General features: G+C 30.1%; 1 protein-coding gene across 1 annotated transcript in view; it reads right to left on the reverse strand.

Moving 5' to 3' along the window:
* Positions 1–18854, reverse strand: part of LOC115876213 (transcription factor IIIB 90 kDa subunit-like) — a 76681-nt gene that overhangs the window by 40815 nt on the left and 17012 nt on the right. The window contains exon 2 of the mRNA XM_030891912.1: positions 624–773. Within this exon, the coding sequence (XP_030747772.1) occupies positions 624–773 (150 nt within the window). The remainder of the gene's footprint in view (positions 1–623; positions 774–18854) is intronic.

An 18854-nucleotide genomic window follows, 5' to 3' on the forward strand; every position in this document is an offset into this window, starting at 1 on the left:
GGTTACACATAAAATTAATTTATACATTTAACTTTTGTCGAAAATTCTAAAATAAGTTAAGCTACGGTTATAAAAAAAATAATAGAATTTTTTTTTTTTTTAATATGAAATTAAAACAAAATAAGAAGACTATAAAGCATTTAAGAAGCAAAATAAAAATAAAAATTATATTTAGACCTATTTTATTGCTGGATGTATTTAGTTTATTGACCTTTGCATGGGTTTCTTCTGACCTTAACAGAAGTACTCGTCAGGAAGTACCAGCGTACTTCCTACGAAACAACCGAAAACAGATATTAAGATATATTTCCGTTTCTTGTATATTAAATTTGTTAATATGGAAAAACCTTGAGTGGTCGAGGACGATACACTTTCACTATAGAAAAATTCGTCTTGTTATCAGAATCTGAACAAAGGGAAAACATATTAAACATATTAATTGACTATCGTCGTAAATTTATATACAGGGTGGTCCGAATTGCAATGAGAAAACTTTGACAACATATTCTCCATACAAAAACAAGTGAAAAGGTTGATCTTCAATCTAGATATTAAGTAGTTCTCGAGAAACTTTAAATGTACGCTTAGCCTGGGACACCCTGTATATATTATATGCCAGTTACCTGCACCACATAATCCAGAAGGTCTTCTTCCAGAATGTATGCTGTCTCGCTTCATTCTCTGGACCAATCGTAGCGCTGTATTCGTCACCATTTGAGTTTTGTTGCCAAACTCCAACTTTGAGGCAAAACGTAGTATATACAAACAAGGATCTGGAAAAAACAGGTATAATTTATTGTAATATAGATTACAGTTATATAGGTATAAGCAATATAAACACAGATACGAAGGTTGTTGTGTCAACTAAATATTTTTAAAATACTCTTCAGGTCTACTTATTTCTCTAAGAAGTGTTGTAATCTATACTAATATATCAAAATCATTAAGTGACTGACAATGCAGCCTGAATTATATCACAGAATCCTGCTCTCAAACCACTCACGGTCTAAGAAGCTTGAATTTGTCGGCATACAAGTTGATCTCTAACGGTGGTAGAATCGTTCGATAAGAAAGGGATTTTTTGATTCCAGTTCAAAGAGGGTGAAACCACAACTCAAATATTAACTAGTGAACATAGTTTCTTTAATTAAAAAAACGTCAAGTTTCCGAGAAAAAACGCGTTAAAACACGTATATTTTATTTTGTTTTTTTAATTATTGTTAAAAAAAAGTTTTTTAAAAATGTATACAGGCGTGGTTTCGAAAAAATTGGTCAATGTGATTAATCACGAATCCTGCTTAAAGCAGAGCTTGAATACGTTACAAAAGCCTGATGTCTTTGGCATGAAAACAGATTGCTTTTAAGGGTGTAGAGGTTACGATAAGAAGGGCATTTTTGTCGAAAAACTCGGGATATTCTAAAAGGGGGTGAAACTTAATCCCACAGAATATTATAAATATCTTTTAATATTTAAAAGACCGGTGATTTTTCGGAAAAACTCTTAAACATTTTTTTTTTTTTTTTATTTGTTGTTTTAAATATTTTTAATGTTTTTTTATAAATTATACTACAGGGGTGTTCATAAAATATGACTTAAACTGCTTTTGCTACGTTGTTAAAAGCTGGTTTTTGCAAAACGGATTGACTGTGGGTGTAGAGGTTCGATAAAGAGGGGGTTCTCGAATCACAAATTCCAAGCGGTGAAAACGCTCCTCAATAAATTCAAAAATAATTTGTTTATTAACAAAAAACCGCGTTAGTCTTTCGAGAAACGCTTGGACAAGCATGAATATATGTTGGTTTTTTTTAGCATATTTGACATTTTTTTAAAAAAATCATACAGGCGTGTTCTCAAAAGTTGGGTAATTTCTTGAAATCCAACGAATTCTGCTTAAACTGCTTGCGACGCACACACAAGCTTATTGTTTGGCCCAAACGACGGAATTTCGAAAAGAGTCAAATCCAACGAGCATGCAAGAAACACCCCGTCACCAATATACCCGCACCAGTTACATAATAATATCGCCAATATGTTTTTTCTCATGCTGACATAAAATGTGAGAGAAATTTTTTATCCAGTTTGTATGATTATGGAAATTCTTGCTTTGCTTACCTCATTCACCATTAACAAATGATTAATTCGATACGCGAAACGAAGTCGCTGGTCACTCTAGTTTATCTTATATCAGGGTTTGTTTCAGGCAACATACTACACGGAGTATAGTAGCTAAACGACTAGATTTTACAAATGTGTAAAGTTTTTGAGGGTTTCGATGAAGGACTATTAGAGGTACAAATTTAAAATAATTTAAAAGATACAGAGTGTTCCAAATAGATAAAATATATCAAAGTTGTATGTTTTTTAAATGGTAAGACCACCTCGTATATTATTACATTTATTAGTATTCTACGAATAAAAAATAAAAGGTAAATTATGATTAACGATTTATTATAGCTTAAACCTTACCGTTTTTGAAATATTTTCAATTTATGTGAAATCAGTAAAAAAATTTAAGCTTCATTTCTCCAAGGGTTCTCAAAAGTTTTTTAAATACTAAAAATATTTACTGAAGTTTATTTTCTGATCAGTTATTGTGTTGCAATAATAAATAATACTCCTTTATACAAGGTATTTCTAAAATTGTATTTAATAATTAACTTATTAGCTTCAAACTGGATATAACTTGTTTTCATAAGTTTAAAATGGAAACACGCATGTATATTTACGAAGAAATCAGAGTGCACAATTTAATTGTCTAATCAAATTAATAATTGATAGCCATTTTTTACCTATTTCTTTAACTTTCCGTAGAAAATGAATCTTCTTGTAATTTAGAACTAATTTATAAAAAACAAAAAAAAAAAAAAAAAAAAACATTTTAGATTAATTTTAAAGAGTGTACCAATTTTTATTAAGAGTACACATATTAATAATGTCGATATAATTCGTTTATTTCATTAAAAAAATATAAAAAAAAAAACTGTTTAAATATTTGTTAAAGAGGACCAATTAAAATGATTCCAGTATTCAAGCTACATTAACTGACTGTTGCGTTGATTAAAAATAATTGCCTTCCAAATCTAAAAAACTGAATTTGTATGTGTATTCGACAGTGTGGTAAAAAGTAACACCGTTGTAAAATGACTACATAATTTTTTTGACTAAATGCTTATTTATAACAACAGAGGCGTTCATTTCATAACTTATTATTATATTTTTTTTTTTTTTTTTTTTTTTTTTTTTATTTAAAATAAGGCATTTATTTAGAGAATAATTTATTAACGAACATAATTAAGTATGTAGTTAATTAAGAATTTGGGCGGAAATACTTGTGGTATATTTAATTAATGGTAATAACTCTTTTATTTAAGCATTTAAATAGTCTTTTTTTTGCACTACAAATGGGCTAGAGTAATATTATCGTTTTACTAAAAAACTATAATACTACTAGCCTGTACATTTGTACATTTTGTTGTTCTTAAAACAACGCTAAAAATGTCAATATTCATGTATATTGATATAATGAAGGTGTAAAATAAGAAGCATTCTTCTAACGGGAAAAACTTGAAGGAACGCAGGCAGAAGTGGATATAATACAATTTGAAAGAACATAAATGTGCATCAGATTCTTCTAAAATATAGAGGTGTGTTCTGATTTAAAGTAAATAAAGTTATTGCCCGTTTAAAGCTAGTAATTAATTTAAATAAATTTTTTAGAACACTCTGTATAAGGTAGTATAATTTTTTATTAATTGCAGAGAGGAACAATAACTGGTCATAAATAAACTCAGTATTGTTTAGTATTAAAAACTTTGAAACACTAGAAAGGTTTAAAAACGACTTGAAAAAATCAGATTAAAATTTAAAAAATTGAAATATTAGATAGTAAAACCTTAATCTCCAAATTTACCTTTATGTTAATCGTAGAAACTAAAAATGCCAATAATATACAGGGTTGTTCTCTTTAGAAAATAATACAACTTTGAATAATTTTTATTATTTGACGGACACTCTGTAAATATGTAAATATTTTTTTTTTTTTTTTTTTTTTTTTTTTTTTAAAAATCTAATCGTTTAGCTACAATACTCCGTGTCGTATGTGGTGAACAACCCTGTATATTATTGGTATAGGTGTATCATTTAATTCTTTCACGTACCTCAAGAAAATGACAAGAAAAATTTTAAGAAAACGTGAAAACACGAAAAGGTCAGCTCGCTATAAGATGGTACTATGAACAAGTCGTTTTTGACAGCACAGGCAATATTAAGGAGTGTCCAGAGATGGTGCATCACATTCAAATTAATATGCAGGGTTTTCAGATATAATTATATTAAAAAATCCTCATATTTTTAATATTTTTTTTTATTTATTTATTAATATCTCTGAAAATATCAAAACATATTTAATAATAACTTAGGATTATGTTAAGTGATTAGAAAAGATGCCAAGAATGCAATAATAAACAGGGTGTTCCATTAAAAAAATCATCTCAATCCACTCACACTTTTTAATCCCCTAAAGTCACCCTGTAAAAGATAAAACATTTTCCTGAAATACATCCTAGTGTATACGTAAGGGTTGCACTCAATAAAATTCCCAAGTTTTATATATTATAGGAGCTACAGATGCCCGACGCACTATTGCAGAACCCCGTATATTATACAGGGTGTCCCAGAAATAAGTGCAAATATGTTAAGGGGTGGTAGATCTGGTCAAAAGAAACCAGTTGAGATATTTTACTTTGAAAATTTAAACAAAAAATGCTTTTTTGCTTAAATTTTGAGGTTTCTTTTCTGGATTTTCTTTAATGTAAATTTAATCTACCACCTATGTTGCTATATTATCAAGAAATTATGTTTTTTAACTTAAAACTAGCGATGGGAACTATCGAATGAATTAGACTATCGAATGGTTAATGAATGAATGATTTCAACTATCGAATGGTTTTATTCGAATAAAATCATTCATTCATTTGTATACTAAAGCATATGTGACAACCTCGCCGTGCGACTAAATGGTTATCGTTGAGTCACGACTATCGAATGCTTTTGATAAATGAAATTTAGTATTCGTTTGATTTTGTATGTGTCAGTGCATTATTAGTTCTTCCAATTTTTATAACTTCGCCGTATAAATACTGTCCTATTTTTGCGTTTACTAAAATAGTTAAAATACTAAAATAGTAGTTATTTTTTAATTTTATTTATTGACGATTATGTGCATGTGCAGGTGGTCAAAATTTTTCCGAAAATTTGTGTGGTTTTCCGTAGTCCGATCTTTCAATTATTTAATTTTATATGGTATATGGTCTATTTTTTAATGTGAAATTTTGAGAAGTAGCAAATTTAAGAGAGATGAGATGAACTTACAATTAATTTTAAAAATACACATTTGTATTGTAGATGTTTTAATAATATGAATTAGTTGAACTTAATAATCATATTTAAGTAATGTGGTTGCATAATCATATTTAAGTAAATGGTTATCGAACTGAAACTATGGGGTGAGAAAATTAAAATGAAAGTTTTACACGTGCCAATTTAAAAAAAAAAGTTAAGGATGTTTGTATTTTGTTTATGCTAATTCTCTTACATGTAGTTTTTTGCGAAGAAAAAATATTTCATTTATTTTTTAAAGTAAATGCCAGTAAAAGTAAATATAATTTTTAAATAGTAATATGAAGCACCTAATATAAATAATTTTGATTTCTAATTTTTTATTTATATTTTCCTTCCATTACACTGCATGCTTAGAAAATTAATAAATGTTTATATTTCATGGTTTTAAAATTTGTTGTTAATATAACAAATTAGTTCTGTAATTATTATTATTTAATAAACCAACGTTGTCAAAAAATTTAGAGACTATATTATTTTTAAATAGGATCTAATATAAATAATTTTGACATCTAATTTGTTGTTTATATTTTGCTAATACTTAAAAAAAATATTTATATTAAATCATTTTAAATTTTGTTGTTAATAGGTATAACAAATTATTACTGTTATTATTATTTATTAAACCAGTCTTTGCTTAAAAACATTAAAAATCATTTTCTTACATCCAAAATAACAAGTATTATTGCAGTGTAACAACAGGATATTAATAAAAAAAAATTCAGAATATATAGACATACTATCCCTAACTAACTAAAGCCAAACAATAATATTCTTTGCTAATATCAACTAATACCAAAATATGGCAACAGCGCCCTTCATAATGTATTTTCTGTGTAAATACTAGCACCTCAATAAAAAAAATAATGTGTCGTTATCTATATCTGACTCCGCAAAAAATCAAAGATGCCGGCTTCTTTCATAGCATTGCCACCGACCGCTGTCGGGTTTGGAAACCTACGTCGCCGGGCGACAACTAAAATTCAGTTAATATTTTATTATAATCGATCCTGACGAATGAATGAATTTCATAAATGAATGAATTTTATAAATGAATGGTTTTTGCAGCCGAATTTCTAGAATACAATATTTCAAGGCAGATGACGGATCTATTCGATAATTTTTATTCGAATAGTTTTCAACGAATGTTTTCTTACTAACTATCGAATTATTCGAATGAATTGCAACTATCGAATGTTTCGATAGTATTCATTCGATAGTTCCCACTACTACTTAAAACTAAAAAATTTCCAAAATTTTTTTCAAAAAATTCCAAATTTGACAGCCTGTATATTCCAATACGAGAAATAATCGTATTAATGATTTGGAATAGTTTTTATTGTTAATATCTGTTCTTTTCTATTTATAAACGTATACGTTTCAGGTCATTATTAACAACCTTATAAAACCGAAAACCATCTGTTACACTAGCATGGGCAGAACAAGGTTTATACCGGCAAATTAATCATTGTTTATGTGCAGTTTTCCTTTTAATAGATACATCCATTGTTAGTATTTTAACTTCTTGTAACATTAAAATTTAAGATCTACGATCTACAGGGTCGCTTTTATGTATGGAAACGGTCGATTATTGGGTAAAATAAAGGGTTGTTCACCACATACGACACGGAGTATTGTAGCTAAACGATGAGATTTTTACAAATTGTAAGTTTTGGGTTCGATGAAGGATTATTAGAGGTACAATTTAAAAATAATTTTACAAGATACAGAGTGTCCCAAATAAGTAAAAAATATCAAAGTTGTATTTTTTTTAAACGGAACACCCTGTATATTATTACATTTTTAGTTTCTACGATTAAAATAAAGGTAAATTTGATTAAGGTTTATTATACTTAAACCTTACCGTTTTTGAAATATTTTCAATTTTGTGAAATTGTAGTAAAAATTTTAAAGCTTCATTTCTCCAAGGGTATCAATGTTTTTAATGCTAAATATTTAATGAAGTTTATTTATTGATCAGTTATTGTGTTGCAATAATAAAAATGATACTACCTTATACAGAGTGTCTAAAAATTTATTTTAAATAATTATTAGCTTCAAACGGCAATAACTTGTTTAATTTAAATGGAACGCCCTGTATATTTTACGAGAATCAGATGCACAGTTTAATTGTCTATCGAATTATATTATACCATTTTTTACCTATCTCTTTAAGTTTCCGTAGAAAATGCATTTTCTTGTAATTTAGGGACTTATTTATCAATATACCCATGGACTATTGACATTTTAGATTATTTTTAAAGATGGACCAAATTTTTAAAGAGCACAGATACTAATATTGTCGATATAATTCGTTTATTTCATTAAAAAATAAAAAAAAACTGTTTAAATATTTGTTAAAAAGGATCAATTAATATGATTCCAGTATTCAAACTACATTAATTGGCTGTTGCGTTGATTAATAATAATTGCTCCAAATACTAAAAAACTGAATTTTGTATGGGCATTAGACAGTGTGATAAAAAGTAACACCTTAAAAATGATATTTCATTTTTTAATAAATGCTTATTTATAACAACAAAGACTTTAACTTGATAACTTATTATTATATTGATTTCTGACTCAAAAATCCACATTTATTTATAATAATTTATTAACGAACACAATTAAGTATGTCATTAATTAGTATATGGGCGTAAATAATGGTGTTATATTTAATTAATGGTATACTCTTTTATAAAGATTTGAATAGTTTTCTTTTTGCATACTGTACATTTTGTACATTTGTTGCTTTAAAAACAATATAAATGTCAATATTCCATGGATATATTGATAAATGAGGTCTAAATTATAAGAAAATGCATTTTCTACGAAAACTTGAAGGGATAGGTAAAAAAAGGTATAATACAATTTGATAGACAATTTAATTGTGCATCTGATTCTCCTAAAATATACAGGGCATTCCATTTAAATTAAAGAAGTGACTGTCGTTTGAGGCTAATAATTATTTAAAATAAATTTTTAGACACTCTGTATAAGGTAGTATCATTTTTATTATTGCAACACAATAACTGATCAATAAATAAACTTCATTAAATATTTAGCATTAAAAACATTGATACCCTTGGAGAAATGAAGCTTTAAAATTTTTACTACAATTTCACAAAATTGAAAATATTTCAAAAACGGTAAGGTTTAAGTATAATAAACCTTAATCAAATTTACCTTTATTTTAATCGTAGAAACTAAAAATGTAATAATATACAGGGTGTTCCATTTAAAAAAAATACAACTTTGATATTTTTATTTATTTGGGACACTCTGTATATTGTAAAAATATTTTTAAATTGTAGCTCTAATAGTTCTTCAACGAACCCCAAACTTACAATTTGTAAAAATCTCATCGTTTAGCTACAATACTCCGTGTCGTATGTGGTGAACAACCCTGTACAGGAGGTACCGCAAAAAGTTAAATATAAAAGTTATATAGGATTTATAAATATCTATTAGCGGGTAATAAATTTAAGTATACAGGTCGGTCATAAAGTCGTGGCACATCAAAGTTTCATTTTTTTAAATGGAACCCCCTGTATATTATTTAACCGACACAAAACGATAACTACCTATACTTGTATTCATTTAAAACTTCCCAATATGGCGGACTTCAGTATGGGAGGCTTAAAAAACGAAAATCTCTAAACTGGAATCGACTGTAGTTCAAATCGTTCAAATCTAAGGTTCAAATTGATAATCTGTGGTAAATCTAATTGAACTCTGACACTTGGCTGACTGCCGTCTGACGTTTACTTTTCCTTTTTCTAAATATTTTCATTATTTTTTGAGTTTTTATTTACAAATTCTACTTGATTTTGTTCTTTTATTTAACCAGCAGCCTACAGTACTAATTATATAGTTATAAATAATCTTTTCACCTATCAAAAACTGAGGAATAGGCTGGAAGATATTCAAAATGTGTAAAACGCTTAAAAACGTATTAGAAAGCATTGACTCGTCCACAAATTCGTGAAAATAAGTTAGTCTAGAGGTTTGTAAAAAGGTCTCTAATTTGCGGGTTGGTAATATGTATATTTTCATAAATTATATCTACAAAATTTATTACCTTATAACTTTTTGCTAAAGACTTTGTAGTTGATACAGTTTAGCAGTATATAAAAGAACTGTTTAAATAAGATGTTTGAAAATATATAGCTGTTTTTGCACACATCAATTCAATTTGTGATTAACTGTACTGAAATAAAAACAAATTAAGAGAAATGGGGTGATCTATCAACTATAACATGAAACGCATCATCCTATTCCAAGTCTTCTATTAATTTCACTTATTAAACAACTATAATTATTCAATAATCTTGATAATTCTAGGAACTCTCAGATATCGACAAAACATGAAAACAAAAATTCACTTCTTATAGTTCTTACGTCCCTTAACTAAAATATAAGAAACACACACACACAGGGCAGTTCATATTCTCAATGAGAAAGTTTATAAAATACCTTTAAGTAAAATCTTTTCGGATCTGCGGTAAATACCTTTATTAAATAATTTCAATAATCTATGTTTTTATTTACGATTTATGACAACTACCTAATAACCTAACTTTAACGTCAACTTGACAATCGAAAAATGTTATTGTTAACCAAAGAGTAATAAATTTCTGAATTTGCTAACGCCAACTTATTTTTCATTAAAAAAAAATTACCAATTTTCGTAACTAGGTCGGCCATATTGAGGAACTTTTAAAAGAATTGTACTATAGTTGTTAACGTTGAACTAATTAGACAGCCATGTTGAAGTAACGTCAGACCAAATCACAGCCACCTAGATTTGATCAAATAATAAAGATCTACCCAGATCAAATCATGTAAATGAAAATATCTAGGAAAATCTTTGTTTGAGGGGTAGGGAACCTTAATAATATTTTGAAGAGATATGAATTCTCCATTGAATATCGGAATAATATACTGGGTGTTCCATTTAAAATAAAACATTAACATGCTTTTAAAGGTGGCCAATGTTCAATATTAATTTTGTCTCACCCTGTATAACTTTCTGGATCAAGTTTTAATTTGATTTAAAGTCAATAGTTAATTTAACTACATATTAGGCTATACCGGGTAAATTCCAATTTAGGTAGCTTTTGTTGTAATTTAAAAATTGTTCTTTATTTCTAGAAAATATTCAATACACACACCGGAAAAGTCTAGGGATATTACAATTTTATCCAGCCATCGTCAGTAATTTTATTATTTGCATTTCTGATATAATAAAATTAAAATAAACAAATAGTTTACAGGACGTATTGGAAATAAAAATGCGAAATTTACAGAATTTTTCAAATTTACCTTGATTTTTATTGAACTCAAAAAAATACACACATTTTTTTTTATTCTAAACATCAGTGAATTAAAAAAAAAGATAAAACCAATTTTACTTAATAAAGGGTATAGCCTCCTCTACTGTTCATTACAGCCATACATCGTCTCTCCATGCTCCTGATCAGGTTGTCGATCTCTTCTTGAGGTACAGCCTGCCACGCTGCATTCACGGCCCGAACCAGATCCCTACGAGTTTCACGAGGCCTACCTATTCTCAAAATTCTTCTTTGGACCGCGTCCCATACGTGCTCGATGGGGTTGAGGTCAGGAGATTGTGCCGGCCAGGGTAAGATATTTAATTGATGAGCATTGATAAACTCACTTACCACTCTGGCTGTATGAGGCCGTGAATTGTCATGCATGAGAATGAAGTTTCTCCCAAAATCATTGGCATAAATATGGTAACACGATAGGCTCAAGAATTAAATCACGATATATGATTAATGTTAGAAACCTTTCAAGAAAAACGAGATCTGTTTTTCGGCCTAACTGACTCCTCCCCAGACCATAACTGTTCCACCTTGATAAGGGTGCACTTCCTGAACATAATCCAACCGAATAAGATTTTCCGGTTCTCTCCATACCCTAAGCCTTCTCGAATCCGGATGAGTTCCAAAGCGTGACTCATCCGTGAAGAGAACAGTGGCCCATTGTTCATTCGACCACTGAACATGATCTTGAGCCCACAAATATCGTACCTCTCGATTTCCCCTCGTTAAGAGGTGAGCTCTCCAGGGACGTCTGCTTCTTAAGTTGACCTCTCTTAATCTATTGCGAACAGTGTCAGGACTAACGGTTACATTATGTGTTTCCTGGAGAATTAAACTAAGCTCTTGTGCTGTAAGAGTCGGTCGGCGTCGAGCATTTAATTGTAAAAAATGATCTTGCTGAGGGGTAGTAATGCGATGTCGCCCTGTGTGCCTTTCAGCAACATCACCACTTTCACGGTAGCGTGCACTTAATCGCGATATTACACTTTGCGTTGTATTTAATGCTCTAGCTACGTCGATTTGGCGCATTCCAGCTTCGAGCATACCCATGGCCCTTAGCATTTCGTCTCTGTTAAGATGTCTACGCTCCATAATGTCGTTTAATACTAAACAGAGTTATTTGAATGAATTCTGGCCAGTTATCATAAAAACATAGCCAGTACAGGTTAAATTCGAACAATTGATGCTAGGTGCTTTTTATACATTTGACAAAAAATGCACAAACACTTCTGCAAATATCCCAAATTTAGAAATAACTAGTGTGACTACTTCGTTTCAATCGAAGTAGAAAGAATCGGCCTACAAATATGTGGTTGTTTTTTCATAACATCTATTTTTAACTTTAATAAAATGATATCCCTAGATTTTTCCGGTGTGTGCATGTCAAAAACATTTTAGTCATATACTTTATAAATACAGGGTGCTCATTTCTAAAAATACAACTTTGATATGTAACTTTTTTTGGGGACACCCTGATAAACTCTCTATATTTTTAAAAAGTGCTATGTATTAATCTACATACGCTTACAAAATTTCATTTCAATACAAATTGTCGTTCTCCTTGGAACCTCCGCGGCGTATAAGAGGCGCCACCCTGTACATTTTTTGTAAGGAAATCATAAAAATATAGTATTTATACGAAACCCTCGGTATAGTCGAGTCCGACTCGCATATGTTCGGTTTTTTTTTGAGATATCAGTATGGAGAAAATACAGAAATTATTTTCTTAAGTGTTATAAAGCTATAAAAAAACTGTTAGCATCTTGGTACACAATGTAAAGCGTTAAAGTTAGTATAGCTATAACTTTAAGTACTGAAAAGTTCAAGTAAAAAATTAAAAACGTTTAAAAGAAAACAATACTTTGAATTTGACCCACTTTCTGTGAAATACAAAGTAATCCTATGCAATGTATTAAAGGAAAGATTTCATTAACGTAAGCACTTGAATGAAACAAACAAATTGATTAATTGATTTGCCTTCGTTCTCCAAAGGTTGGGCTAGGTCATTAGAAAACGAGAGTACTATGATTAAATAACAATATAAAATGTACTCTAGTAGTTTAGTACTACATATTTGAAATGTATGTCGTATAAAAATTTTCCATGCTAATAGATGGTCTGACCAGACCTCAACTAAACAAAATAAACCTATTCAATCTGTTTGAAAGTTAAGGAAAAATATGACTTATTATACAGGGTGTGTATAAAGAAAAGACATGTGGCTATCTATTTCATTAATTAAATTGTTGGAATGTCAAATAATATTGGCCGTAGCTGTCATATGGAACTGATCGATTAAAAAATTATCATAAATAATTTTTTTCTAGTATGACATGGCCAGATCTATTGTTTTACATCACTTGACGTTTACAATCATAGGCTACTGGTTAAAATCAAGAAAAATATACAATTTCCAAAGAGATTTTCAAACTAAATCTTAAATAACTTAAAAACGATTTATTTTAAGTATAGGAAGATATATACCTAGTTAAAAAGAAACAAATTGAAAAGCCTTTTCATTAGTGAAATAAAAAAGTGGGTTCGATGTAAAAAAAAATTATTTATAAAAAAATTTTATTCGCTCAATTCCATGACAGCTGCGGCCATTATTATATGACATTCGAACAATTTAATTTTTGTAATAGATAGCCGCATGTCTTGCTTGATGGCACAGTGGCTGTGGTATTACCATAGAATAAGGAAACTAGTAGTTTTACTCCTTGTCAAATCCTTTGTTCTTTTTCTGCCACTTTATATGACCTTGTTCTCGCCTGCGTAGCTGACGACGTAGCTGTATAGTCGTGGTCTATTAACTAGGCAAAGTATAGACGTGGCACTCGCCATAGTTTCACAGATATGTATTTAGGAAAATATGAGTTCACAATAAAATAAAATAAAAAAAATTATCATCGAGTAAAAACTTGCTTGAAAACAGAATATTTTCACATTTCGTGTAGGTAACAATTCTTCTGTATCTGAAAATCTTCTGATGGGAAGAAATATTATATTATAGATTTAAAGCAAGTTTAGTTTTCTGTAGATAACTGGATTCGGCATAAAATTATGCTATAGTACACTGTCTTTATTTAAAGGACACTGCGGTGTTGCCAATCTATTTGTTATTTACTAAAACTTTGGTTAAAAACATTATATACGAAAGGTGGTAAAAAACTAGAGTGAATATAACTTTATTAATACTTTGCTATGTTTTCTTAAACATGAAGGATATCGGAATAAATTCGTGTAGAAAAATTTACTTTATCGTATACAGGATATTTTTTATGGCGTCACCAAAATCGAAATATTAAAAAAATGTTGTATCTCATTTTTTTTAAATGCAACATTGTATATTATTTTTCTTTCAGATGTAGAATTAAAAGGTGAACATTTTTTGACAAGACAAGACAGACAAAGATCATATTAGGTGGCTTTGAAAAAAATTTACTGTTGAAAGAGTCATATGTAATATAATACTGCGAATATCTGCGACAGCGGTAAAGATTTAGAAATACTTTAAATTAATAAAAAAATGTTCACTTTTTAATTCTGCATCTGACAGAAAAATAATATACAGAATGTCGCATTTAAAAAAGTTGAGATATACCATTTTAAATATTGCGATTTTGGTGACGCCATAAAAAATACCCAATAGACAATAATGTATATAGAATGATGTAAAATAATAAAAAAAATCAAACTAACTTTACCATAACTTTTTTTGTGACACCCTGTATATAACAAAATAGTTTAGGATACACCCCTTTATAAACCTTGAAACATATGAATAAAACTTTTTCACATCTTCGACAACGACGACGATATTGGACTTCCTCGCACTAATGGGCCACCCTGTATATTTACGTATATTACGAGCACTTATAATAAAAAATAAATAAAAAAACATAAAAAATACACTAAATTTATAAGAGATTATGCTATTATAAAATTCTTTCAATTAAAAAATATGAATAATTTGCGGACACTTTAGATGTACAAAATATTTACTCTAAAATTGTTTCAAAAACCGATTTATATAAATTATCTCGTAAATTATTATTGGAATGAAAATTTTATGGAAAATCCCCTGACCAAAAAATATTTTCATGCGCATATTTGAGACAACCTGTATATCTAAAAAACTATTTTTAAAATCTGCACACATGCTGAAAAAAATAATAACATTTAATTAATTACATAATATCTCAGCTTCTAAAATAAACAAATATAATTAAATGTTAATTGATAATTACTATCAGCTTGCCGATTTACATCCGATGGAAATCTAAAACAACTCAAAGAACAATTTTTTGAATTATTTCCACAATTAATAGCAGCGCACAGTAAGGCACTCATTTTTTGTCAATCCGTCCCTGTGCTCGGACGCAACGCTCGAACCTCACAGCTCGACGGACCGAATTCAACTGAAACGCTTTGCAACCTGCCGATATTCGACAGCTTGCAAAAACTGGCAGAAAATATTTGCGAGAGTGCTACTACTCTTTTCCTTAAACTATGGTATTACTAAATTTGACGTTTAGGCTATACACATATTTTCGACAGAGAACAACGATACCGCCGACGCCTTCCGGGAAGCCATCAAAGAATCACTTCCACCGATAACTTCAATCTCAATCGTGGATGCTGAACATGGCTGGACACAACTAAGAGATGCGATTCACAAAACCAGCGAAGCAGTACTGGGAAAATCCAACAAAAAGAAACAACCAGACTGGTTTAACGAAAATCAACCGCATATACAGGCTTTGTTGGAACAAAAGCATAGAGCACATCAGGCCGTCACTGCAAATCCACACAATCCAAGACAAGGCAGCCAACAACACGCTCCGAAGAAACCTGCGCCAACTAAAGGATAACTGGTGGTTGCAAAAAGCTATCTGACTTCGAACTAAATCTGACCTGAAGCGACGTCAGACTTTGTGCAAATTTAGGTCAGGTGCTGGTGATACGACCGGTGACGTCGCTTACCTATTAAAAGCGACGTCGTTGGATCCGAGTCGGTAAATCCAACGATCTGTCGACGTACAAAATAACAACGTACCATTTTTATTAATTTCCCAACGTCGTTCCCACGTTGCCTTGCACGACGTACATATACTTGAACTAGCCCGACGTCTACCCGTTGTCCGAATAGGATACGTCTCACTGATAATCCCTAAAGTAACGTCCAATTATATTTTGTTGTATTTTATGTTCATATTTATAACCTAATTTACGTATCTCTATTTACGTCAGTAAATACAACCCATTAAGTAGCATTTGCGACCTAATGAACATCATGAACATAACCTAATAAAAAGTTTTTGTAAACAAACTTAATTTTTTTATTATGCCTAAAAAACACTAAAAAGGCATTTAGACATTCATCTACATTTACAGAAAGAGGTCGAGGCTTTTGCAAAATAATAATAGTAGTAGTGATGTCTTGCCTCCACCCGTAAATGCTTTTTATCCGGAAGAGATGCTGCATTACACTGGTGCATCTTAATTTCATTTTTTAGCTTAGGAAACTAGCAGACCCCATCCTCCTCCGACATGTGAGGTTAGGCTTAAAAAAGTGGCTGCCCATTTTTTTAAGGAGAAAACAAAAACTAAAATATAGTTCCACTAATCACTGATACGCAAAGTGAGGTTACGTGGCGTACGTTGGAATTATATAAGTCATAATATGATTGCCGGTCGTCCGGTTTGATGACTTCGGTCGTGTGAGACGACTAATGTTGGAGACCCGGTCGGAATTGGTATATTGGTAGTTCATATTAAGTCGGACACAGAAATCCGCCATTCTTAACACATATCCGATTGTCAGCCATTTTAAAATCGTTTTTTGTTTTTAAAATTTATATTCACATTTCGATTTCTAGTAGAATAATATTGATAAGGTTCAGTTTGGGGGGAACCACAGTACAGTTTTATGATTAAACCAGCTAGAAAATTAAAAAAAAATATTTTGCGAGTTACTTTTTTATAGATATTTTTATTTCATAAATCTACCTAATTTTGAAGGCGCTCGTTGTTTTCCGGAGTATTTTAGTCAGATATATCAAGAAAGTGACTTCCGTTGACAAAACTGATGTCTGGATTAATGATTCAGAATTATTATAATATGAATTAGATAGGCACTTATAGTTATATTCGAGGAGTGATTATGAATCCATTTGTAATTAGGTAGTTTGGTTAGGTTTTTATGTATTCTTGGTAGCGAATATGAAACCAAACGTAACGTAAGTGTTTAGCGACGAATTTTAAGTGACTAAAATCCAACTTAATATGACGTTGGTTATTGGTAGAATTACATTCCCTATTAGGTCAGATACCGACGTCGAGGCGACCCGAATCTGTATTCCCCATTTAGGTGCAAATAAGGGTCGTCAGGCGGTCGAACCGACCGACGTTGGTACCCGACGTCGGGTTTATTGAACGCGACGTATACCCGACGTTAGATAACGTCCAAATGCTACTTGGGGTCATATTGAAAATATTTTTAATCGATAGATCTCGTTGTAAAACAATGATGTGCAAAGATTCTTCAATCTAGATATTGTGGTTCTATAGAAACTTCTAATGCACGATCAGCCTAGAACAGCCTGTAGGTACACAAAATTATAGGGGTAAGCTACAAAAGCACCACCAATGTATATTAACACCACTTCTAAGTAACTAGCATATAATTTTTCTCCAAGTTTGTGTATTTTTTATTGGATTTTTTGACATCACAAAACAAAATTTCCCCGCTCTTTAATAAAAGTTATACAAAGAAATACTTTAGTTGCAAAGATCAGAATCTCAAGTCTTACGGTTGTATTAAATTTGAAATTCATTTCCCGTTTTTAATGTCTTTGTTATCGCTACGGGTCGTTACATGTAAAGGCGGTAAAACTTGCAACAATGTTAATGCAATTCGCCATAAAACATTTTTACAATTTGACATAATATATAAAATAAGAAATAAAATAAGAAAATAAAAGTTTAATACAATATTATTATTATTATTATTATATTATAATAATAGTTAAATATATAAAATAAGAAAGAAAAGTTTGGTAAATATATCAGAAATTTGCTTCATATCAATGAATTCTTTAAAAAGTTTCATACAAAAGTATTCTAAAATTTAAAAAAACAGTGTGTGCACTATATGCGCATATTTGAAGTAAAACTTCTTACTAACAGCAAAATAAAACACTAAATCACCACAATACACCAAAACACTTTTACTGTTACACTGGAGGTGCGTTTCGCTAACCATGTTAGCATCATCAGCAGATAATCAAGACTCTTTTTTGGTGTATTGTGATGATTTAGTGTTTTATTTTGCTGTGTAACACCAAAGGTTCGGACCCCCAACTGTAATTCTTAATAAGAGCTATTAATTTGAAAGATTTGCAGAACATGTTTGAAAAAGTGACATATAATGCCGTTTTAATATTAATATTATTTTCAACTAGCGTGTACCAGCCACTTCGTTCGCGCCGAATTAATAATTTGTAATGGTGATGATAAAGCAAAGCAAGAATTTCTATTAACATACAAACTGGATAAAATTTTCTCACATTTATGTCAGCATGAGAAAAAACAATATGGCGATATTATTATATAACTTGGTAATATTTGAGGGGTAGTTTCATCTTGTTGGAATTTGATTTTCGAAAAATCCGTTTGCCAAAAATAAGCTTTTTACGTCAAGCAGTTTAAGCAGAATCGTGGTTAAGAAATTCCCAACTTTTTGAAACACCCTGTATGATTTTTTAAAAATTTCAAAATATGTAAAAAACAAATAAATTATGCTTGTCCCAGCGTTTTCCCGAAAGACTAACCGTTTTTTAAATAAACAACAATAATATAACAAATATTGTAATATTTGAGGGGCGTTTTCACCCTCTTGGAATTTGAGATTCGAGAAACCCCTCCTTATCGAACCTCTACATTCCACAGTCAATCCGTTTGCCAAAAATCAGCTTTAAACGTCAAGCAGTTTAAGCAGAATCGTGATTACTCAATGGTCATATTTTATGAAACACCCTCTATAAATTTATAAAAAATCTTAAAATATGTAAAACAACAAAATAAAATATACGTGTTTAAGAGTT

This window comes from Sitophilus oryzae, unplaced genomic scaffold, assembly GCF_002938485.1.
Source record: "Sitophilus oryzae breed Bouriz unplaced genomic scaffold, Soryzae_2.0 scaffold_1420_pilon_pilon, whole genome shotgun sequence".
NCBI classification, from domain to species: Eukaryota; Metazoa; Arthropoda; class Insecta; order Coleoptera; family Curculionidae; genus Sitophilus; species Sitophilus oryzae.